Consider the following 25,670-nt stretch of genomic DNA (forward strand, 5'->3'; position numbering starts at 1 on the left):
CCATGCCCATCCCCATGCCCATCCCCATGCCCATGCCCGTGCTCGTGGTGTTGGTTGTGGTGTAGGAGGAGGGGTACATGTGGTGCGCCCCTCCCTGTGGCTGTGGCGGGGGCTGCTGTGGTGTGCTTTGGTGTTGTGATGGCGCCATTATGACGGCACTAGAGGTTACAGTGGATACGGATACACAATACGGTGCATGAGTGGGGTGCTCGGAGAGGGGGGGAGACGCATGCCGCTCACCTGGATTCGTGCTGCCGTCTTTTGCCACCTCCGGAGTGGGGATCCGCGGCCGTGTCTTGGCCACATTCACATTCAGGCCATTTAGCTTTGAATCCAATGAATAAACGTGAATCATTTGTCATTCATTTGTGAAGCATACTTTTGGGGTCTTGTATCTGTATCTGCATCTGTAGCTGAATCTATATCTGCATCTGTACCGCGGCAGATACTCATTTTGCTTTATCAACTGCCTTTGGGCGCGTATCGACTTCCGATGCACAAACTTCCGTTTATTATTGGACATTCGATTCGATTCCCTTTTGGAGGCCCACACAGAAATCTGTATGGTGCCACTCGCCCCATGCCCCCTCTCCCTATCCATGTTGTGGGATGTTCACCTTTTAATTGATTTTCGACACTTTTTGATCCTTCAGATACTGTATCTGGACGGTTTTCTAAGGGGTAAAGTACAAAGATAGTACAGGAAATGGCTTCGTTCATTGCTTCGTTCAGGGCGGCGTAACCTCGTCTCCGATCACCAAGAACAGTCGTCGTTTGCGTGTCGACGAAATCACAGCGACAATCAAGCAGTTGCAGCCAGCCGCGCTTAACCCCGTATTAACCGTTAACCATTAAATTGTACCCTATACGCGTTTACGATTACAGTTGAAGTTGACTGAAGTCCAAATGAATAAATCTCGAATTGTCAATATCGTGTAGTACATTATTAACGTAAAGATTCCCCAGAGCATTTCTGATCAACATTGAAGTCTCGTACCGAGGATTTCACAACAGTATCTATGCAGTGATTTCTGCAGAAGATCCGTTACTGCTCACTCGGACCGCCCAAGCGCGACTGCTGGAACACCGTCCGCGGAGCCACCCATTTATGTTGATTCCCCGATGTGGATGCTGGACAGAGTACTCGGGCTCGGGCTCGTGCTTGGGCATGAGTACTCGTGAGTGTATCGTATCAATCGCTCGCTTTGGGGTTCACAATTCTAATTGATCTCCGCTTTCCGCTCTTGGGGTAGGTTCCGCCGAAAGAGGCGCTTCAATTTACAATGAGAGCAAAAGAGAGTTTCTGTAGAGGGTTTTTCTTTTCTTTTTGTTAAGCTATTAAGCGTTTTTAACAACTGTTGCAATTTGAAGTTAATGAAAGTCGAGAGGCTGTTTATAATTCACAATTTATTTTGCATATGTAAACCAACTTATCGCGTATGTACATATGGGGTTGATTGGGGCGAACGATTGATGCGAGGATGTTAGTCTAATAGCTGCGACGATTAGCTCAAGACTGCCCATGCAAGGGCTGACGGGCCAAATTGCCGGGCCCTATGCAGCAAGCTTAGACGCGAGCGAGAGCCCGAGAGCGTTAGAGCTGCTCGGGGACGCTGTTAAGCCGAGTCCGAGAGATTTCGCCATAAGGAGACGAAAGAATTCCGCTGCATGCGCATATGCGGTAGCAAATGATCTTTGCAGTGGGGGCATTGGAAACGACAACACCAAAATGCATTTCCTTTGGGCCGCACCACTGGCAATAATTTAAAATATTTAAGCTGCTTGACCCGACATACTCCCCCCGTTAGAAGCCTGACTTTCAACAGCATCTTTAAGGGGCAGCAAGCACAGCTTGTTGACGGCGCGCTTGGTGATTCCAGATGACGTCTTCAGCACAGCAACTCGGGCAACGCCATCTCGTCCAGGCAAAAGCTCGACCACTCTCGCCAGTGGCCACTTCATGGGAGGAAGATTCTCATCCTTGACAAGAACTAAATCTGCGACTGCTAAACTAGGCTTCGCAGTGCGCCACTTTGAGCGCTGCTGCAGTGACGTTATGTACTCCTCCTTCCACCGGCACCAAAAGAGCTGCTGCAGGTACGAAACGCGCTGCCAGCCGTCCAGGCGATCGAAGTTTAGCTGCGTGACGTCAGGCTCAGCGAACGAAGCAGGAGGGCCACCATTCAAGAAATGCGCTGGAGTTAGAACATCTAGATCGGCAGGGCTCTCTGAAATTGAAACTAAAGGTCTTGAATTAATCACTGCCGTGATGTGGCACAACAGCGTCCGCAGCTCGTCAAATCCAAGAACCGAGTTGCCTATCGCACGGTAGAAGTGGTACTTGGCCGTCTTCACTGCAGCCTCCCATAGACCACCAAAATGAGGGGAGCGCGGAGGAATGAAATGCCAGTCTATAGCCTCGACCAAGCAAAAATCCAGCAGCGCCTTCTGATGGTCATCGCTGAGGACCAGGCGCTTTAATTCCATCAGCTCATTCTTAGCGCCGACAAAATTGGTTGCGTTGTCTGACCAAATTTGCCGCGGCTTCCGTCTGGTACATATGAAGCGCTTTAGTCCATGTAGAAAAGCAACTGTGGATAAGTCCTTTATAAGCTCCAGATGAACAGCCTTGGTAGCGAAACAAATAAAGACGCAGACGTAGCACTTGATTGGAGCCTTGTTGCGTGCCTCCGGTTTGTAGAAAAACGGCCCACAGAAGTCCACGCCTGTGATCTCAAAGGCATGAGAACCATCGAGCCGCTCCTTTGGAAGATCCGCCATAATATGCTCCAATACCCTGGGCTTCAGTCGAAAGCATCTTACGCACTTGTTTACTGCCTTGTTTACCGTCTTCCTCCCCCCAATAGGCCAATATTGGGATCGAATTAGTCCAAGCAAAGCTCGAGGACCAGCGTGCAGATTCCGCTCATGAAAATGGGAGATTATTGCAGGAGTCAGTGGATGGCTGCTGGGCAAGATGATGGGATGACGGCCATCAAAATCCAACGAAGAGTTTTTCAGTCGACCATCTACCCTGAGAAGTCCAAACTGATCCATGAATGGCGATAACGATGCGATTGAGCTCGATGAGGAGACTGCTCCCCTTGCCCGCAGTGACTTCATGTCCTCCCATAGCTGAGTACGCTGGACTAGTCGTAGCAATACCTGGGTTCCATGTTCAATGTCTGAGACAGTGAGTCCGGGGCGCCGAATTCGGTTGCAAAACTTGTGAATGTATCCGAAAACGCGTTGCAAAGAAGCAAATGAATTCGCATACTTGGAATCAGCAATAATGTCCATGTAGGGCGATTTGACCAGAAGAGCCTTCCGACGAAGTTCAAGGGCTGGCTTATCAGGTAGCACAGTGGGTGGCCAGTCATCTGTGGAGGCCCAAAGAAATGGAGGACCAAGAGCCCAAAGAGGTGACTCATTCAGCTCAGTCGGATGAGCCCCTCGAGACAGAATGTCGGCTGGGTTTAAAGCTGTAGGAACATAGCGCCATTCCATTTTTTCGGTCATTTCCTGAATCGTTGACACTCTATATGCAACAAATATATTAAATCTTGACGGCTCGTCCCGAATCCAAGAGAGCTCAACGGCAGAATCACACCAACAGTAACACCTTCCCTTGAAGACATTTATTCCAGCTATCTCAGATATGAGCCTAGCCAGCAACTTCGCTCCACAAATCTCCAACTTTGGTACTGTAAGTGACTTCAAAGGAGTCACACGAGATTTGGCACAAAGTAAGTGACTGCTGAAGTGCTGACCCTTGGACACGACATAAATGCATGCACCATAAGCCTCGATGCTGGCATCGCAAAATCCGTGAATTTCCAGCGTAGAGTCTGGAAGGAGCACAAGCCGAGGAAATTCAAGTCGACGAATCTGACCAAAACTGGTGCATATTTCCTGCCACTCGGTGTTCAGTGCGACTGGAAGGCTTTCATCCCAGGACAACTTCTCTTGGCACAAACGCTAGAGAAAGATTTTGGATTTAGTAATTACGGGACCAGCTAGTCCGAGAGGATCGTAGAATCGCGCTATGGATGACAAAACAGAGCGCCTGCAGGAATTCAAAGAAGATTGAAGGGCCGAGAACGAAAATAATAGTAGATCAGAAACCGGATCCCACGCAAGTCCTAAAGTTTTAGTCACATGGCTGCCATCGTCGAACTTCAAAAATGTTTCCTTGTCCTCTTCCGGAACTCCATCCAGCACAGCAGGGACGTTCGAACACCATTTCCTCAATCTGAACTGACCTCTAGACGAAATTCCAGTAGTTTGCTCCCTAATCCGGATAGCCTCCTCCTGCGAGCTGGCTCCAGATATCAAGTCATCCACGTAGAAGTCACGGCGAAGGATTTCAGCTCCAACTGGAAACGCCATCTGCTCGTCTATTGCCAACTGATGCATCGCTCGCACAGATAGATAGGAGGCAGGCTTCGTCCCATAAGTAACGGTGTCCAATTGAAACACACGCAAGTCTTCTTCCCTGGAGTTTCTCTACAGAATACACTGCAAGTTGCTATCCTCGGTCGAGACTCTTACACAACGATACATCTTACAGATATCTCCCGTAATCGCAACGGCGTATGACCGAAATCGAGCAAGAATATGAAACAGTTTGGGTTGGATTACGGGACCAGCCATTAACACGTCGTTCAGGGAATATCCAGATGAGGTTGAAGCGGATCCATCAAAAACGACGCGAAGCTTGGTCGTAGAACTATCTTCCTTCATGACCCAATGGTGAGGCAAAAAATATCGGCAGTTGCTGATTGACTGGGTAGGAACCTGAGACATATGTTTCAAATCAAGGTACTCCTTTATAAATGCTGCATACTGAGATTTAACATCAGGGCGACGATCTAACTTTCTCTCAAGGGTCAGGAATCTACGAAGCGCTTGATTGCAAGATTCTCCAAGGAGATCCAAATTATATTTTGCTGGCAGCCGAACACAATAATCGCCTTTATGTAGTCGACGGAAATGCTGCACAAAGTGTGCTTCACAATCTAGCTCTTCTTTGGTAGACTTTATTATTGGTTCGATGCAGTTTTCTACCTCCCAAAACCTCCGAAGAAGCACCTCAAGCCGATCCTCTGGACTATTATCCTCAGCAGCTACGGCCCGAGCGCGAGAGACCATCAACGAGGAACCTTTTGAACGCGAACAACTTCCAGACACGACCCATCCCAAGCGCGTTTTCTGAATTGAAGGCAATCCTGGCAGTAGCTTGACCTGACCAACACACAGGAGCTCGAAAAACAGACTTGCGCCAATTAGCAATTTGTCAATTCCAAAGCTTGGCTGTCGATCGGTTATGCTAGAGGCTACAATGGCAGTGATGAGAGTTGAGTAATCCGATGAGCGAGAGTGCAGGCTAACGTTGACCGAAAATCCATCCGTGACGAAGCTAGAGTCGCCTATTCCCGAGACTGCAGTCGATGATTTCATTTTTCGAAGCTGAAGCTGATTCGCGAAACGAGAAGTTATTAGATGCAACTGGGAGCCGGAATCCAGCAACGCTCGGCAGGGAACTAAAACTCCGGAACGATTTTTGACTAAGACCGTGGCCGTGGCAAGTAAAACAACACCATTCCTGAGATCTTGGGCAATAAGGACAGACGAGGTAGCCGCTGAAGTAGAGGGCACAGTGGTATGCTCAGACGGCGTAGGCTCAGACAGTGCAGACTGAGATGGAGTATACGGCGCTGATTTCCCTTGGACTGCGGTATCTTCAGGGCTACCAAAATGAAGGAGGGTATGGTGTCTACCCCCGCAGGTACGACAGTTGCTCGAGGTGCACTGAAGTAATCGATGCCCTGTTCTGAGACAATTTATACACAACGAAAGCCGCTTGGCTTCTTTATGGCGATTTGTGGGGGACAGCGCTTTAAACTTCTGGCAGTGCTGGACCTCGTGAGCACCATCGTTGCACCAGCGCGCAGCGTGCTACGGTTTGGTTCGTTGTAACCAATGTGGACCTAGAATTATTATGCTTTCTACTTCTGCCCACCTGATTGCTCAACGCATAGCTTGCCATAGAAAAGTCCATCGTCTCCAATGATCTGCATCGCTGCTCCAAGAACGACGCCATAGATTCCCACGACGGAATTAAGTTTGCGAATGAGGGGTCGTTGAATCGTTCCTCCCACTTCTCTTGGCTCGCTGGATCCAGTTTTCGGAGAATTTCCTGCACGACGATGCATCCTGCGATCTGCTCAGTGGTGCCCAAACCCTGGAGCGCGCGCATATGTGAATTGAACTTGTCTGAAAGCTCCCGAAGCATGACCACTGACCCAGGTTCCACAGCCTGGAGCGCCAAGATCTCATTGATGTGTGCCTGAAAGACCAATCGCCGATTATTGAATCTGTTTTCCAACAAATCTAATGCCACAGCATAATTGCCATCTGAGATTTCCAGCGACCGAACAGTCTCCAATGCCGAATCCCGCAGACAGGAACGCAAATGCTGGAGCTTTTCTATGTTTGTTAAGTCCGGATGGCTGTCGATGATGGTGGCAAACATTGAATAAAAGTCCGTCCAGTTCGCATACCCGCCGCTAAACGTCGGCAATTGTATAGGAGGCAGGGATGGTACTTGTCTACGGTGAGGTAGAAATTGCGAGCCGGCAAACTCAACCGTAGTATTTCCTCCAGCCAAGGTAGAATGAAACGGCATGCGGCCGCTACTCTTAGCCATTTCCCTCATAATCGCCGCCTTCAGCGAGCTTGCAAGTGACTCAAAAATGTCACACAAACCACTGTGAATTTCGCTTCGATCCAATTCCTCAAGCTCGCCGTGAAACATCTCAAATTTGCTGATCAACTTCTCGACTTGCTCTTGCTTTACCACGAGCATGTAGTAGTCACAGTCTGACGACTCATTCTGCCAAGCGGTAGCTAACCTTTTCATTTTCTCGCATAATTCCGTTGACTTAAGCTTCAAAAAAGACACCCTGTTTTGCTCACTGGTCATTGGAATTTCGTTAGCAGCATTAATTTCCATGGTAGCGGCAGCGTTAGCAGAAAGACCAACGTCTCTAGCGGGAAGATGATCGCAAAGAGTAACACGAGCAATAGACGACAAGAACCGAGCCCAGCAAGCGAACAGCTATGTACGAACTGTATATTTATTGCACAATCACGTCGGGGTCACCAAATGTTAAGCTATTAAGCGTTTTTAACAACTGTTGCAATTTGAAGTTAATGAAAGTCGAGAGGCTGTTTATAATTCACAATTTATTTTGCATATGTAAACCAACTTATCGCGTATGTACATATGGGGATGATTGGGGCGAACGATTGATGCGAGGATGTTAGTCTAATAGCTGCGACGATTAGCTCAAGACTGCCCATGCAAGGGCTGACGGGCCAAATTGCCGGGCCCTATGCAGCAAGCTTAGACGCGAGCGAGAGCGTATGATAGCCCGAGAGCGTTAGAGCTGCTCGGGGACGCTGTTAAGCCGAGTCCGAGAGATTGCGACATAAGGAGACGAAAGAATTCCGCTGCATGCGCATATGCGGTAGCAAATGATCTTTGCAGTGGGGGCATTGGAAACAACAACACCAAAATTCATTTCCTTTGGGCCGCACCACTGGCAATAATTTAAAATATTTAAGCTGCTTGACCCGACACTTTTCTTTATTCTTTTTCTTTCATTTTGTACGAGAATTGCATTCGGGAAGGTGGAGGGTGGAAGGTGCAACAATCTTAAACGGAGGCAGACTCTTGAGCCTCCTGCTGGTGCGCCGCACGAATGGTGCCGGCTGCTTTGTACCGGCGTTTCCTCCAGCGGGAGCGACTCCGGGAGCAGCTACGGCAGCGACTGCGGGAGCGACTGCGGGAGCGACTCCGACCGACTCGCCTTCATCGTCCGAGCCCCCGAGCATTACGCTGTCAAAAGTAACGCGGAACGCCCGCATTGTCATCATGTGCCGGGTGCTGCGTTCGCCCAAGGTGTTGCGCACCTTCAGGCAGCGCTTCTGCGACAGGATTCTTTTTTTTTCGCCCGTACCCATGGCGAGGCCGCGGCGCTAACACTCGCCGAATGCCACGGCATGGCTGCTGGTCGGGCCGTCGTCCTCCACCTGGGTGGCGTCCTCATCGCCGGGCCGCTCAAAAATCGTCTCGAGACCGGTGGGCCTCGACTTTGCGATGGTCTGCGATGGCGCCTGGGAACCGGTGGTCGGCGTCTGGCTGGCGGCTGGGCTGCTGGTGGCTGGGACTAAGACTGGGACTGGCGGCGCTCTGGCTCTTGCTCTTGCAGGCGCGCGGCGGCATTTGGCGCCGAACCACAGTCGCGGTTGCCGCAGATCCTGTATCCCCACGCAGCGACTCCCCACTCGCGGCTGAAATGAGATTTTGGCAAAGTTACGACTGTCCGATGGCCGCAGAACCGAGTACTTCCTTTACCTTTAGCTTTGCCTTCAACTTTTTTCTTTGCAGGCATCTCTCGTCTCTTTTTCCGGCCTTTCCGTCTCCTGGGTAAACCTTTCGACTTCTCAAACGAGCAACGAGCAAACGAGTCGATGAAAACTGTAAGCGACACACTTGCACTTGCTTGTGGCAATAATTTCAGCGCCTGCTTTGGAGACTGACTGAGAAAACAGAGACAGAGACAGCCCGAGACTGGAACAGGTTCAGAGTGGGCTTTGCTACAATCAGAGACTGACACTAAAACCAAGTGTATATGCCTCGCAGGCGTAGGACTCTGCCTCGCATAATTCTGGAACCCAGTCCTGGGCGGGGCTGACCACGCTTTATGGAACATCCTGGTACCTGGTACCTGGTACTGTTTAGTCTATCAAGGAAACATGCGCGTAGAAGATCCTTCGCTCCACGTTCCAGAAAAGGAATGAATCCCTTGCGGAATACCTGTGTATCTTTTGCATGTGCAATCTCTGAAGACGATCGATCGTCTATAGGCTTTTGCCTGTCGACTTTGGGGTTGTCCTGCCGGCACCCGACTGGCTGGCACCCAAAGCGGGTCCCCCAACGATCACGGGCCGAGAAGAGGATAACCTGCCATCTGCCACCTGCCAGCTCCAAATTGTCAACCCAATCGGCATGGGGCCAGGCAGGTATGATCCCCGACACATCCTTCGTGCCTACAGGTGTACAACAATCAGGAGTGCCGGGAGGCAGCTATGAAGCCACCCCAGAGGGTCTGTAAGAGCTGTAAATCTATCTACGCGCAGAATAACCCATGTGCTTCGCCATTTCCCTTTCCATAACTATAACTTTCTCTATAACTCTCTATAACTTTCGAGGGGATAAGAACTCAAATCTATTTTCGCTGTTCCAACAGGTGTTGGAAGTGAGAGAGTTACGGACAGTTACGGACAGTTGCGGACAGTTACGGAGAGTTATGGTATAGTTCTGGTATTGCATAGCCTTCGCTATAATATTGGACTATTTCCTATTTCCTGTCTATACTCCATCCGGTTTTCGATATTAAATCAGTCATTAATTTGTATGCAAAGGATGTCAAATCTTTGGATTTCCATTCCATATCGATTGTCGACATCTATCGGTATCGTGTGCGCTTGAGGGAACAGAACTCTTAGTTTATTCGTCAATTTAGTAAGAAATAAAACCTAGAAACCCCAAACCTAGTGGCATGGGATTATTTGTAGATTCCTTCGAGCGTTTGCTCGCAGTTTATTCACAATTTGTTCGCTATCGCTTATCTATCGATAAGTGCTCGTGCTTCTAGAACCAGTTCCACATTGAACGTACTCATTTTTTGTTTCTGTTAAGTAAATTTGATTTTATTTCAGTTTAAAGTTTAAAATTACCAAAAAAAAAATATGAAAATTCTTCATCTGCCTCGTCGATTATCTGTATCTGTATCTGTATCTGTACAAAGGAGCCTAGAATTTCTTAGATCTGTGTTCTTCTACCATCCTCTACATGGAGTGGTTCCACATTAATCCTAAAGATGCACAAATTTTATAACTTGAACAAAAAAAAAAAAACATACAATAATCGCATATCACATATACGGCCAGGCTCCGTTTTTCACTTTCACAAAAGTTTTCCGATTTACTTTTGAAATCACATAAATTGGGGCTCTCTTTTTCCCATTCCGCAAGATTTCTTCGTTTTCAAAACGAAAACATTTTCGTTGACGAAATGAAAAGTAAACGGCTTTTTATACAACAAAACGAACCCTAATTGCAAAAGGAAAAAAATAGATGACTTATTGATGCATTAACATAAACTTGATACCTATATCAGGATAATTTAACTTGTGCTTTTTTTATAAATAATTTTATTTTAACCCAACCTCAAATTTGGTTCGGACAAAATTGGCCACCGCAACAACAAATTTCGTTTTGGTGTAAGCAGCTGACGCATTCCGATTTGGCTATCGGAACGTTGGCAAGTAATCAATTTTTGCGTATAACAGCACAAATGTGCATGTAACAGCTCAGACTGTGCTTGTAACATGCGCTTAACAGAACATCTGGGTGAGCACAGCTGTTTCCCGCCCAATTTAATTCGGACTTCAAAATGTAAGTGCAGCAAATTAATTTTTTATTTCAAAATTACCGCTTTGTTCTTTATATCCAGGGGAAAGCATAAATCATCTCTTTAAGATGAAATCCTGGTGGGTTTTATGAAAGACAACCCGGACTTGGCAAAAGGATTTGTGAAGGGCGACCGAGTTGTTGTCGATGCCAAGTGGGCAGAGCTTTGCGGCGCTCTCAATGCTGTTGGGCCGCCAATCAAGGACGCATTGGGTTGGAAAAAGGTATGTGTTGCACAACAAAAGGTAGCACACTACTACATATATTCAATTCTACAATTTCAGGTTTGGGCAGATTGGAAAACAAACATCCGCAAGAAGATGGCGAAAAACAAATCAGAAACTCGAGCTACAGGTGGAGGGCCCTTCGCTCAGCAATCGCTTGGGGAATTGGAGGAGGAAGTGGCCAAGCTATGTGGCCTCTACGAAATGGTGGAAGGAGTAGGTGGGCCAGCGTATGGACTTCCCCCCGTACGACCAAGGAGGCCGGCACTGGGGTTAAGTGCGTGATGGAAGACCCCATTGAGGAGGAACCCTCAGAGAAGGACGAACCCTCAGAGAAGGAGGAGCCCATGCCGAAGCGCCGTCGAACTAGACCAGCGCAGACCATGGACCTCAACGATCTCTGCGCTGCTCAGCTGGATGAAATGTCGGCAATTTCCAAGAAAATTTCGGAACATTTCGAACGAATGGAATCGTTAGAGAAGGAGAAGCTCGAGGTCCAAAAGGCGCTTGTAGACAAATTTAGCCAAATTTTGGACAAATTTGCGAAATAATTAGTTTCCTATTAGTTTTTTTGTGAAACTTAGCTTTATTAGTTATAAAGAATATCGAATGACATAAAGAAGAAAACATTAAAAAATTTTGCATTTTAATAAGGAATGGCCTGAGCTATTTCATCGCGTATAGATGATCCATTATTTTCAGTGTCGTCGAATTCATTTTCAGTGTCTAAAGGGTCGTCAAATCGAACATCCTCCTCGATTAAGACATTACGTCTTCTACAAATATTGTGCAGGGCACAGCATACATTTATAATTTGGCAACAAAATATTGGTGGGTAATTTAAAGTGCGTTGCAAGCAACGGAAACGGCTTTTAAGGACTCCAATGGTGCGTTCTATAATATTTCGTGCTCCAGTATGCTTTATGTTGAATCTGTGCTGATAGGTGGCTATCTCCGCGCTCCTATAAGGAGTCAGAACAAAACTCTCTAGAGCGTAGCCCGAATCAGCCAAAACAAACCCATTAATGGTCGTGGATAAATATTCCCTAGCAGGGGAGTGATTCCAAATGAAGGAGTCATGGCAGGAACCAGGGTGCGTGGCATCAATAGCAATTATCTCCATGTTGTAGTTACACACCACCATGGCATTCATGCTATAAAATCCTTTCCTATTATAGAACACGGAGTGGTTTTGTACAGGCTTTAGTATTCTGATGTGAGTTCCATCCACACAGGCACCAATTCGAGGCAATTTAAAGTTTCGATAGAAATATTCATATGATTGTTGCAATTGATGATTATTCATCTGCAACGAAATGAACTCAACACATAACAGCCTGTCCATCAACGGAATAAGTTTGTGAAGAATCTTTCCAAATGTACTGCGTCCAATGTTTATATGGTGGTCTTTGGCAACTGCCCACTGGTAGCAGCCAGTGGCGAGATATCGCATTACTGAAGCCAATTGCGTAGAGGGAGATAACTTCCTGGTAACACCTAAATGGGGTTGAACTTTCTCCAAAATCATTTTGAAAGTTTTTTTGTCGATCCGAAATGACTTCACAAATCTGAAAGCTTTACCATTAGCAATTTAATTTTCAATACGCATGCTGTTACTCACAGTTCGTCAGACATGATAAATACACAAGTGTTGCATCTAAGATGTCTAGATCTTCTTAGATCACGTAATTTCTGCAATCGTTTTGCTTCAAAACAAGCAATTGAAAAAATAAAAGGCATTTTAATCACGCTGTATTTTTACAAAGCAGCCAGGTCAGCTGTTTTTGTTTGCCAGAAACGATGAAAAAAGAAACATATCGATAAAAAAAATATGTGAAAATTGGAGCACCTTAAAACGAAAACGAAACGTTTTGGCTGAAAACGTAATCCGCAAAAGTAAATGAAAAACGGAGCCTGCCTGATTATGTTTTTTGGGGAGCGGTGAGAGGGGAAGAGGGGGAGGGGGGGCTCCAAAGTACTTACACGGTCCAATGTTTGCACGGGTAATATAATGGAGATTCTCTTGGTAAAGATTTTATTCGTAATTTATTCGCACAACTATCGAGAAAGACTCGCGTGTGCCGTACGATACGATCCATTACGATACTATCCGTCTGTTGGCTATATATGTATGTATATTGATGTGTGCATATGTATGTACAATCCGAAGAGAGGATTACTCTTGTTTTGTTCTCTTTCCTAGATGATAATATCGTATCAGTGGTTCTGGAAGGGGGTGCTTAAACCTACGACGAAAGCTATCCAGTGGATCCAGTGGATGGGTCGGAATAGGTGTCCTGTTCCTCCGCTCAAACATAGACCACTCCTGTCTTGGCCTCGGGACTGTGTTTGGCGAGGGTTGAGGGTGCACTCGTGGCCGTTGCCGTTGCCGTGGCGCCGCTCTGCGGCAGGGCGATCGTGCCACCGGATGAAGAGTTGTCTACTGTATCCACTGTGGGGGCTCCTGCCGAACGCACCGAGGAGCGCACTGTGGAGTCCTGCAGGTTGAAGCCGTTGTAGCCGTCCTGCTCCTGGGCCAGGTCCACGATGGACAGGGACGAGGGGGAGCGCTGAATGGAGAGCGAGACGGGGATCGTGGTGATGACGTCATTGGGCTCGTAGCCACTGGCCGTTGTCGTGATGGTCGGCAGCTGGGCGTTCGCCGCGATGGGAAGGATGCTCAGGGTCCCCGTGGGAATGGTGTCCCCGCCGCCGCTGCTGTTGGCCATCGTGAAGGGAAACGACAGCGTGGTGATGTTCGTGGCAGCGGAGAAGGCTTCGGAATCGAGAATCGAGGGGAGAGAGATTGTGGTTGGAGTATCTGCATCTGCATCTGCGGGAGTATCTGTGCCCGGTACTCTCTGCTGACTGCTGGAAAGCCATCCTTCATGTTGATGACCTGCGCCAGGGCCGCTGTGGCTGGGTGTCCTGGAATCAGAGTGTTATTCGATGAGGAGCTGTCCATCTCTTTGATGGGCGACAGGAGGAGGGTGCCCAGCACCTGGCCGCCGCCATCGTGCCCCAGATGCATGCCCCCTCCCATGCCCATGCCCATCCCCATGCCCATGCCCGTGCTCGTGGTGTTGGTTGTGGTGTAGGAGGAGGGGTACATGTGGTGCGCCCCTCCCTGTGGCTGTGGCGGGAGCTGCTGTGGTGTGCTTTGGTGTTGTGATGGCGCCATTATGACGGCACTAGAGGTTACAGTGGATACGGATACACAATACGGTGCATGAGTGGGGTGCTCGGAGAGGGGGGGAGACGCATGCCGCTCACCTGAATTCGTGCTGCCGTCTTTTGCCACCTCCGGAGTGGGGATCCGCGGCCGTGTCTTGGCCACATTCACATTCAGGCCATTTAGCTTTGAATCTAATGAACTCTTTTTCCTCGTGAGCTATTAAGCCATCTTTATAGCCAATCTCAATGAGGTGTGAAGTGCAATCGTTGTGTTTTTGGCCGTTCCTACTGCCTCCTCTCTCCTCTCTAGTCTCCTTGTTTTTGTTTTTTATTAATTCGCAAAAACATATATTCTTTATTTATTCGAGGATCGTTTCGTGTCGATTTGTGGTTGCCTCTCCCCATAAAAGATTTGTTTGCTTTTTTATGAGGATATCTTTTTTTATGGATTGCGAATCTAATAGAGAACGAAGCGGACCGGATCGGAGTGGAGAGCGGAGAGCGGAGAGGGGAGAGCGGAGTTGATTAGCGTGACTCAAGCGATTGCTATTTAATGGAGCTAATAAATGTTGCCCCTTCATCAGAATGCTGTTTGGGGAATCAATTTCTCTTGCCCCCCACTACGCCTAATTGCATCTTATCCCCTGCATCTGGGGCGCATCTTTAGCTGCGCTTTTGGCCCCATAATTCATATTTAAGACGCCTGATACGGCAGGACCCCGCCGACCCCGCAGAAGACCCTTTTGACGGCTGAGGTCGTTCACTTGTCGTCTTAATTAAGTGCGTGCAAAAAAAGTCAGTTGCAAGAGCCGCAACAGATTGCAGGGGCAGGGGCACAGAGCCGCAGAGCCACCAAAAAAAAAAGAGGAGAGAAAAATATGAAGTTGAATGGCTAGATTTGGGGGGTCGCAGCAGGAGATACTCTTCAAAGAGCCATTGAACTATGGAACTCTTCTGCTATTCTGGGGGAACTGGGGGAAGATCTTCGATAGAATTTTATTAGAAAAATACCAGAGAATACTAGAAAATACAGGAAAAGCCACACATCTATGCCGACAGGTCTCCACCAGAAAATGTGAGAAAATACTACAAAATACCAGAAAGTACCAGACACTCGTGGCGAATGGTTTTTAACAGAAAATACTAAAATATACCAGAAAGTATTAGAATTATCAGGCACTAGTAGTGAAAGGTAAACACTAGAAAATAATACAAAAATGACAGACATTTGCGGTTTTATATACCAGAAAATACTAGAATAAATACCAGAAAATACCAAGAGTACCAGAAAACTAAAAATATGAGACTCATGGGAATATAGGAAAATACTAGAAAATACTGAAATATACCAGAAAATACTACAATTACCAGAATCTCTTGCCTCTCTCTACAGACGTTATCTCTGTTTTCTCTGCGTGGCAAAGCACGTCCTGAAACCATGATACCCTCAGCGGACAAGGGGTGAACGGAAGAGCGAAGAGGCAAAGGAAATGCATGGCATTTAAGGACGTTTTGACTGCGGCTTCGCGTTGCTGTCATTGGAAATCCCATAAGCCGACAGCCGAAGTTGTTTTATGGCCAAAAGCAGCAGCCAGCAGGCGGCAGGCAGCAGGCAGCGCCAGGGATACCTGAATGCAGGTCACAGATGCGGATGCCACTGCTGCTGCCGCTGCTCTTTCTGTGGCAGTTGCTGTTGCAAGGCTCCGATGCCGCGCTGTACATTGCTCGTGCTGCCAATTATTTATTAACATATTTTTCCATTTGCATTTGCACTTGGCGCAATTAACAGGAAACACTGTGTGTTGCACAGTCGCCTAATGGGGCACGTTGTCATATGTACACATATATCGCATGGTTGTGTGTTTTTTGTATTCTATTACTTTTATTATGCTTTAATACTAGTTCTTATATAAGGTTAGCAACTAGTTGTGGGGGTCTGGGACTGTGGTTTGTTGGTGGGGTAATGGGGCGTAGCTATGCGGTACGGCCGCAAAGCATTGCTTCGCACAGCCGTTCCTCCTTACTCCTCCGACACTTTCCTTTCCCTCTCCGCTCTCCGTAGTTCCCGCATTATAGTGGCGGCGAACCTAGTGGTGGCATCCCACGCCTTGGGATTCGCTACCATGAGCGGCACGATCCCTCCGACGCTAATGCTGGTGGCTAGCTCATCCTCTAGCTGGCGCCTCTCGTACTCGAAACGGTGGCATCCAAAGAAGACGTGGTGAGCGTCCTCCACGATACCTCGACCACATGATGGGCACCAGTCCTCCGTTTCGTGTCCAAACCGCTTCAGGTACGATCTGAAGCATCCGTGGCCGCTCAGCATCTGAGTGAGGTGTAAGTCCACCTGTCCGTGCTTTCTCTCCAACCACAGCTTGATATCCGGAATCAGCTGGTGGGTCCAGCGTCCTTTAGTCGAGGAATCCCACTTCATCTGCCACCTCCTGACGGTCTCGTGCCTGGGTGATTCTCTCTCGACTCCGGTGGGAGGATTGTGGGTGTCCCTGCGAGATAGCTCGTACACCTCGGCCCTTTCCCTCGCTTGCTCTGCTGTTGGGACTAGTCCCGCGATGACCAGTGCTGCGTCGTCAGATATGGTTCTAAACGCGCAGGCGATCCTGATGGCACATAAGCGGTGCGTTGCTTCGACTCCTCGCATATAGCTCGGCACCTTCGTCGCTTTGGACCACACTGCGGCAGCATACAGGAGCTGAGAGGAGACGACGCTGGTGATCAGCTTCTTCCTTGCTTGCTTTGGCCCCCTGGTGTTGAGCAGGATTCGCGAGAGTGCTCGGCAAGTCTGTGCGGCCTTTGTGTTGGCGTACTCCAAGTGCTCTCTAAATGAAAGCCTAGTGTCCAGCATTACTCCTAGGTATTTAAGAGCCCTTTGCGACCGACACTCGGGCCGTCTCCACCTTCTTCCTGCTGCTAATCAGAACAGCCTCGGTCTTGTGGGCCGCCAGCCCATAGCGGTCTCCCGCTATGGCGAGCCACGTCTCCACGGCACGGATTGCCCCGTTTGCAGCTGCTTCAACTGCTGCAAGGTCCTTGGCCACCACTACGATGGCGACGTCATCGGCAAACCCGACGACCGTCGTGCCCTCGGGAAGGTTCAGTCGCAGGACTCCATCATACATCGTATTCCACAGGAGCGGCCCCAGCACCGACCCCTGCGGGACTCCAGCAGTCACTCTATATGATCTTATCCCTTCGCTCGTCTCGTACAGCAGCACTCTCTCACTGAGGTAGCTGTCCACTATTCTCAGGAGGTATTCCGGGATCCGTAGCCTCCGTAGGGCTTCCATCGTTTTACCCCAGTCCGCAGAGTTGAAAGCGTTTTTTATATCCAGGGTAACCAGCAGGCAGTACTGCTTTTGGCCCGCTCTCCAGCGGGTCCCACTTATTGCATTCTCCGCTATGTTGGTGACTATGCCAATGGCATCCAGGGTTGATCTGCCTTTCCGGAAGCCATATTGGTTGGGCGACAAGCCGCCGGCATCTTCAATGGCACGGCTGAGCCTACGTGCAATGAGCTTTTCGCATACCTTCCCCGCGTTGTCCAGGAGACAAATTGGTCTGTACGAGGAAGGCTCGCCTGGTGGTTTTCCTGGATTGTTGAGCAGCCTCCGAGGGCCTCCCACGTCTCGAGGCTTCTAGCCAGAGCGCTGGTGTTGAGCGTGTCCACGATGTAGGCTTTGCTCCTCGCGCTTGATCTGCTGGGTCTGGGGCGTTCACCAATGGTGCATACTATGGCTTCGTGGTCGCTTCCGGTGTACACGTCTCCTATTCGCCACCTTGCATTGCGCAGCTGCGAAGGGCTCGCGAACGTTAGGTCAATGATTGACCCAGCGCTACCCCTGCAGAAGGTTTGCTGGGAACCCTCGTTCAGCAGCGCTAGGTCTAGCGATGCTAAAGTTTCTAGCAGGATTCGGCCTCTTGCGTTGGTGACTTGACAGCCCCACTCAAGTGCCCACGCGTTGAAGTCCCCGGCGATTAGGACTGCCCCGCGGTTTCTTGCGTCTTCAGCTAGTTCCTCAATGATTCGGGCGAAGGACTCGAGGGGTAGACTGGGCGCTAGGTAGCAGCTGTATACCCATAGGTTGCCAGCTCTCGCGCGCACAAATCGGTCTCCTGCCAGCTCATTGCTGAGTTTGCAGGGATCGCCTCCACATGCCCACAGGGATGCCTTCCCTGTTCTGTCGGTCGCCCAGGATTCGTTGTCACCTGATTTGTACGGCTCGCTGAGTATGGCCAGGTCCGATTTGAGTTCTCTCACCGTCTGCAGGAGCAGGTCCTGTGCGGCCCTACAGTGATTCAGATTGAGCTGGATCACTTCCATCCTCTTGTTCCGGCTACCTCTCCTAGCTTCGAGAAGGGACACTGCCGGCTTCCCGATTGATGGCCTCTGTCCTCTCGGCCTCTCCCGGCGCAGACGAAGCAGGTTGCCTTGTTTGGACAGTCTGCTATCTTGTGCCCATTGACGCCGCAGCGAATGCAGCACCCAGTTCGGTCCACCGCACTATGGCAGTTTGGCGCAATGTGCCCAATCTCCAAGGACTTGTAGCACCTAGGCTGCGAGTCCTTCTCCTTGATCTTACATACCGTCCATCCCACCTTGACCTTGCCCTTGCCGAGGACCACTTGAGCATCCTTGCTCGGCAGTCCAATTACGGCTGTCTGGGTGTCCCGGTATGATGGGCGTAGGCTTCTCACATTCACCGAGTCGGCTTTGATGGCAAATTGTTCCGCTAAGGCCTTGACAAGGTCCTCCGCGATTACTAGCGGGTCCAGGTCGCTGATCGCTAGCACCCTCGTCCTCGTGTCTTCGGAAAGGGCTCGTACCTCCACTACTCCATCCAGTACCGATTCGAGGCTCTCCTTAATCCTTGTTGCGCTTTCTTTATCGCCTCTGTTCAGCTCAAGGAGCAGGTTACCATTTGCGGTACGGCGGACCTTGTTGACGCTCGTACTCAGGTCCTGAAGCTGACCGTCTTCTCTCCGGGTAACCAGGGCCAGCACCTCGCTGTAGGTTTTTCCTTTCGCCTCGACGACCACGGCGTCCGGGCAGTGAGGTTTCTTGGCTGCCCTCGTCTTCTTGGCCACCTCCCTCCATCCGCTGACCGGAATCTCGGGGCTCTTAGTCTGGCTCATAACGCTGGGCGTCGCCAAGTCTTCTTGTGGCGGCAACGGGGCTTTCTTCTGCGGCCTCCTGGTTGCGTTGGCGCCTTTTGGCTGCCTTGGGCGCGTGGGGGGAGGGGGGGGCCCGGGTCCACCAGTGGCTGGCTTAGCCTACGCCACGGCTCCGTTTGCGCCGCGGCATCCTTCTTCCAGACTGTCGTTGTCTGCTGCTCTTTGTCCATGCTCATGCTCTTGGTGCTCTGAGAGCATTTTGAGCACAGGAATGCGGCGTCAAGGCCTTCCTGCCTGGCGCTTCTGCCCGCTGCTGATGCTTGGCTTGCTTCATTGATGCTCGTGTGAAGCTCCTTCATTCGCACGAACATGTTTCTCGTCGCCTTGTTGATGTGGCGCGTATTCTTATCCATCATTCTGCTATGGACTTCATCCAAGATATTTCCCAGCTCTTGGAGGTTTTCGAGGCAGGTTGCCTCCTGGCAGGCCTTACTTCTCTTAGGCGGCGTTTTTCTTTGCACGCTCTCTGGGCTGGCTGGGTCCCGTACCCTCTTAGGGGTCTCCCGGGCGTCCGGGTCCATGCTCTGTAACTCTGCTCCTGGAGCTGACGCAGCTGCTGGCGATCGGGCGAGCTTGCTGCCCTTCATGAAAGCCAGGTTTTCGTCCTCTTCCATTCCTTTGCTCGATGTTCCAGTTAATTCTGGGTCGATTTTAATTTGAAATTTCAAATTTCGTTTGGCGCGTAACTCTGCTCCTGCACTCCGGCAGCCCTGTTCCGTACGAGGCTGTCCGGCAACACCGGCCGAGTTGCCACCTTGCGCGATCACCTGACTGGCAGCTCAGTGATCAGCTGCTGAGTGGGAGGCTCCCGGCGAGAACCGTAAACAGAAAAAGAAAGAAAAATTTGAGTGAGAAAATTGTTTTGCTTCAACTCCACCAACAATGTGTATAGCGGAAGGCGCCAAACAAGAGTTCACCCCTCTCCCCCACCTGCACGGAGCGCACTGGATATGCCCCTGCAACAGAACGGGTGGTCGGCGAGGGCCGACGACGTACGCAGTACGTACCGGTGCTTCAGTGACCTGCTCTTAACAGCTTTCCTTTCAGTTGCCAGGCGTGGCGCGGATTTTTTTGCCGAAAAACTTGGAGCTCGTGATAAACACAACCGCACTTGGAAAACACTCAAACGTCTATCCCGCATGGTTGTGTGTGTCGGTGTGGATCTGTGGAACGAACAAATGGTTCAAATGCCGTGACTTCCTGGCCATTCCCTCGCTTCCCGTTCGAAGGTGCATTTAAATTTTAATTTGGGATTTTGGATTTGGGCGCCAAGTGCCACCAATGCCACAGAAGCAACAAAAGCAACAAAAACAACACACACACAAGAAAAAGGTATATCGAACGGAAAGACGACCGCCAAATTCACGCCATAAGTAGAATGTGATTTTCTCGCTTCGAGAGATGTTTGTTGTTGCTGTTGCTGTGTTGTCGCGTGTTGCCTCGCTTGTTATGGTGCCCAAATATGAGCAACATCACGAGAATCGTGCGATTTGCCTTGCATATATCGTAATCGTAAAAAAGCGCCAAGCAAGCAAGTCGTGTACAACATACAGAGGAACAAAATCGTGAAAAACTCATATGATACACTATTATTTATTAAACAGAGTGTTTTGTTCACATCATAAACTGTGTCCGCATTGAAAGACAACAATTGACGGTGGAAATAATTGAAGTTAACGCTACAACGCCAATTTTAATAAAATACAGTGGAAAAATATTTGTTATTGGTTGTGCTGTGGAAGAAGAATATTTGTTATTGTTCTGAACCACTCTCAGTAAACCAGCATTTCATCTTTCGGAGTCACTGAGAGAATAACGTAGCCATACCCAATAAAAGGTTGCAAGCAGTGCAGACAGCAAAGTGATTGGCAACGCATTGTAAAGAGTCGGCAAAGCAGTATATCAAGCAGTATTTCAAGCAGCACCGTAACGGAAAAACGTTTTGAACATGGCTCCAGTTTCAAAACGTCTGCGAGAAAAATCTGGAACTGATCTCAAGGGCTCGAAGAGTTCTGAGGAAATAACAGAAAATATTCAGAAAGCCCTGGACAGAATGTTTGCTAAGCAGGCTGAACTAATCACGGCAAATACGTTAAAGTCTGAGGGTGTATTGCAGGCCATAGAGGAAAAGTTCACAGCTATGACCAATCAAATTCTTGGTATGGAAGTAGATGTGAAGAAACATACTGAACGTGTCCTGCAATTGGAAAAGGCGGGTGAGGTAATCCACGAAATGGAGCAGCAAATTATCAAACTCAAAAATGAGGTACATGGTATGCAAGAAATACGTGCGCAAGTTAGAGATCTAAGCACACAATGTGTTGAGCGCGCCAAAGCGGACATTGCGTGTGATCTCCGTATTCATGGAATACCCTTTGAAGAAGGTGAAATGTTGAAGGTCCGATTCAACAAGATGTGCTTTGCCCTTAACCTAACACCCCTCCCAAGGGTGAAAGACATCTTTAGGATCCGACAGAGAACTCAAGGAACAGCTGTTGATCCAGTGATAATCTTGCGACTAGAGAGTGTGAGAGAGAAGGCGGCGTTGTTGCGAGCTGTTGGCAACTATCGCAGGGAATCGAAAAAACTGCTATCACTGGACCTAATGGAATTCGACTCGCAGGCTGCGTTTTATATTAATGAGCAGCTGTCTAAAGAGAATCTGGCTGTTTTCAAAGAGGCGATGAAAATGAAAAAAGGAAAAGCACTATCGGCTGTTTTCACTCGTCGGGCGATCGTGCATGTTAAGAAGCATCCAGCTGGAGAGATTTTTAGAGTGGATAACATGCATGACCTGCAAACATTGTGGGATACTTCCGAGGATGAGCTTGCAGCAGTTGATCCAGGTGCAGTTAACAGGCCAGTTGAGACTGACCAGAATAACCTTTTTCGTTAGTAAAACTTCCCTTAGCCATAGTAATATAATGTTGAAGTTTAAGGTTTTATGTTTTTATATAGTTATAAGTGATTTGTGTATATTGCGTGTGCTGCTAATATGCTATTTAGTATCTTTTAAATGGTCCATAATATGAATAGACTTCCAACGAATAGTAGGATATTGATTCGTACGCTGGCTAAACAAAAAGATGGCATAAATATTTGTCATATAAATGCTCAGAGTCTGTATGGTAAGATTGATGAGTTCCGATATATGTTTGAACAATCGAATGTTGATGTAGTTTGTGTTTCGGAAACGTGGTTCATGCCGCATCTATGTGATAATGTCATTTTGTGTACCGGATTTGATCTATACCGATCTGATCGGGAAGGAAATGGTGGGGGTGTTGCTGTATAAACAAGAAACTCAAATCCAAATTCATATGCAAGCACCCTCCAGAAAGTGCAATAGAATACCTTTTTATAGAATTATCGGCCTCTAACAGTTCTCTTAAATTACTATTGGGCTGTCTGTACAGACAACACCGCAATACAATCTACTAACAATGGATGCATTCAGACCTATCTGTAAGCTATACTGACATAATTATAATCGGGGATCTAAACAGCAATATACTGAAGGAACGACATATGGAGTCAGCGATGGCATCATTAGGCTTGCATCTAGTCAACCTTTGTTTTGTCAATGATAAAGAAAAAATCGTTCTTTATGATCAGTTATCTGTCCCAACATTTTCCAGACACGACCTACTTTTCCTGACTTATGATTTTAATTGTAAAAAGATTGACTACGACATATGGTACCGAAATTTTAAGAGCATTGACATTACCAAACTTAATGACGAATTCAATACATATGACTGGAATATAATATTTAACATGGATGATGTTAATTCTCAAGTAGAACAACTACGAGCTCACATAACATGTCTTTATGAAAAATTCGTACCGCTGCGTAAATTAAAGATTGCACCAAAGAAAAATCCATGGTTCAATCAATGTATTGCACACAATATATCATTAAGGGACAAAGCATATAACAAATGGAAACGCTACAGAACGTCTGTTCAGTATCAAGAATTTAAAACTTTAAGGAAAAAAACCAACCTATTAATACTGACAGCTAAAAAGTCTTTTTATTCTGTAAGGTTTCAAACTGCAATATTAACAAGAAGGACATGGAGGGAGCTCAAAGACTTGGGAATAGGGAAGAGGACAAATAACACCAAAATTGATGTAGACATAGATGAATTAAATAGAAAATTTGTGATAAACGGGGTACCTGAAGTAGCATATAATCATTATCTTGACAATATACCGAATAGTTCCTGTGATAATAACTTTAGCTTCATGTGTGCCAGTCAGTGTGATGTCCTTGAATCTGTGCTTAAAATTAAGTCAAATGCAATCGGACTGGATGAAATACATCCAAAATTTCTAAAAATCTTACTTCCGAAAATATTACCACATGTGACTTACATATATTTGCAATACTGTCTTAACAAAATCAATATTTCCAAGTACATGGAAGCTTGCGAAAATAACCCCGGTCCCTAAAGGAAAAAATGAATATAGACCAATATAAAATCTATCGTTTTTGTCAAAAGTTCTTGAACAATTAATGTCACAACAAATTCGAACTTTCCTAGATAAAAATGCACTACTAAGTGACAAACAGTCAGGTTACAGAAGACAAAGAAGCTGTACTACGGCAATAGTAAATATAACGGAAGACATTAGATTAACACAAGATGAAGGAAATGAGACGCTATTAGTCCTACTTGACTTCAGTAAAGCATTTGACACGGTTAACCACGAAATCTTATTAAGTAAATTAGTTAACCTTTTCAATTTTAGTAAGGTAGCTATAAAGCTATTAAAATCGTATTTAACGGATAGAAGACAGGTAGTAGTAAGTGGAAGTAGAATTTCGTTAATGATGAGCACTACACGTGGTGTGCCTCAAGGTTCAGTTCTTGGGCCGCTTTTGTTCTCATTATATGTGAATGACCTGCCAGACGTCCTGTTAAATTGTAAAAGTCATATGTATGCGGATGACGTCCAAATGTATGTTAGTCGTCCATTGAGTAAAATTGATGAGTGTATAAGTGTGTGTAACAGTGATTTGTTCAATGTGAGTAGCTGGGCGAAGCGTAATGGTCTGGCACTTAATCCAGATAAATGTAAATGTGTAATTATATACAAGAAGCAACTAAATACGATGGCCTATCCAAAACTTGAAATCGAAGGAAAACAAATTAATTACGTAGATTATGTGGAAAACTTAGGATTAACATTTAACAATACGCTTTCTTGGAGTAACCAAGTAGTGAAAGCTACTGGTAGAACATATAGTCTACTAAGAAAACTCTCACCGACACAAAAATACCTACCAGATATACTCAAACTAATGATAGCTAAGACATATTTGACACCCACCTTATTCTATGGTATTGAAATATTTGGAAATTGTGACGCTGAATCTCAAAAAAACTAAAAGTAACATTTAACAACATTGCCCGCTACATATATAACAAGAGACGAACCGATCATATCTCAATCTTAGCAAGACAAATATTCAAAATGGATTTAAAGACATGGATAGGGTACAGAACAATTATTTTTCTACATCGAATAATCTATACCAGACAGCCGAGCTACTTATATGATAAATTAACCTTTGCTTCATCAAATAGAACGTTGAATCTGGTAACCATAAGGTACAAACTTGCCAATTCAGGAAAACAATTTTTAACAAATGCTATTCGGTTATGGAATGAGTTACCTTTAATTTAGGGAGAAATTAGAAAAACACTTGATAAACCCATAAAAAAAAAAAAAATAAATAAAATAAAAAAATAATAATAATAATAATAAAAAATAATAACAAAAAAAAAAAAAACAAAAAAATTAGAATTAGAATTATTATTAGTATTAATAATACAAATATTAGTCATAATAATAAAAATATTAGTCATACTAAAAATGTTAGAATAAGAAAATCATTCTGCTTAAAAGCACACAACTATGTGAACTCCATGTGACTAGCGCATTAACATAAAGTAGAAATACTGTCGCGTTAGGAATATATATATACAAATAAATAAATATTTTACAATCCCCCAATCCGCATACCCATCCCCACAGCCCACAGCCCTCCTCTCATCGTCTCATCCCAAAAGCCAATCCCTAATCCCAATCCCAATCCCAGCCTCAGTTCCAAATCCAAGTCGCAGTCCCCACAATTCCAGTCAATTCCACACAAAGAACCAGCATCTCTTCTTCTCTCTCCCAAAAAAAAAACATCATTACCAAAGGGGGCCCACAGCTCCCCTCCCCTCTCCTCTCCGCTCCACCATCCGATGCCGCAGAAACGTAATGAAGTTATTTGTCCTGCGGCCATGTGAAATCAACGCACATATCCTTTTTGGCAATTGCAATGCCAATGCGCGCGACCCTCTGTCTCACTGCCTCATTGCCTCACTGCCCGCCTGTCGCCTAAGTCATTTGCCGTTCGCATGGAATTGGGCATAAATTTGCTCCACTTTGGAGCCACCAGCGGCCCAGCATCTCTCCCGCTCTACCGCTCTCCCGATAAGTCTTTCTTTTCTTTTGGCCAAAAATATAAGCCGCTGGCTTTAC

The 25,670-nt window shown here is 47.1% G+C and overlaps 1 protein-coding gene and 1 long non-coding RNA gene across 2 annotated transcripts; one reads left to right on the forward strand and one right to left on the reverse strand.

The window, feature by feature from the left end:
- Positions 1-10,401: 10,401 nt before the first annotated feature.
- Positions 10,402-11,393, forward strand: LOC117186214. Its single transcript, XR_004471346.1, has 3 exons — positions 10,402-10,527; positions 10,586-10,766; positions 10,827-11,393. It is a non-coding gene; the product is annotated as an uncharacterized LOC117186214 (long non-coding RNA).
- On the reverse strand, positions 11,329-12,577 carry LOC117186208 (putative nuclease HARBI1). The gene is made up of 2 exons (XM_033386548.1): positions 12,388-12,577; positions 11,329-12,334 (listed from the first exon to the last, which is right to left on the reverse strand). The coding sequence occupies exons 1-2, from the start codon at positions 12,504-12,506 to the stop codon at positions 11,413-11,415; spliced, it is 1,041 nt and encodes a 346-aa protein (XP_033242439.1). The 5' UTR covers positions 12,507-12,577; the 3' UTR covers positions 11,329-11,412.
- Between the last annotated feature and the right edge of the window lie 13,093 nt (positions 12,578-25,670).

This window comes from Drosophila miranda, chromosome XR, assembly GCF_003369915.1.
Source record: "Drosophila miranda strain MSH22 chromosome XR, D.miranda_PacBio2.1, whole genome shotgun sequence".
Taxonomy (NCBI): Eukaryota; Metazoa; Arthropoda; class Insecta; order Diptera; family Drosophilidae; genus Drosophila; species Drosophila miranda.

Excerpts from the sequence above, each read along its gene's own strand:
- LOC117186208 (XM_033386548.1), bottom strand. The coding sequence starts at position 12,506 with ATGCCTTTTATTTTTTCAATTGCTTGTTTTGAAGCAAAACGATTGCAG. Across the intron at positions 12,335-12,387 it reads TTTATCATGTCTGACGAACT|ATTTGTGAAGTCATTTCGGA; the intron begins GTGAGTAACAGC and ends TAAAGCTTTCAG.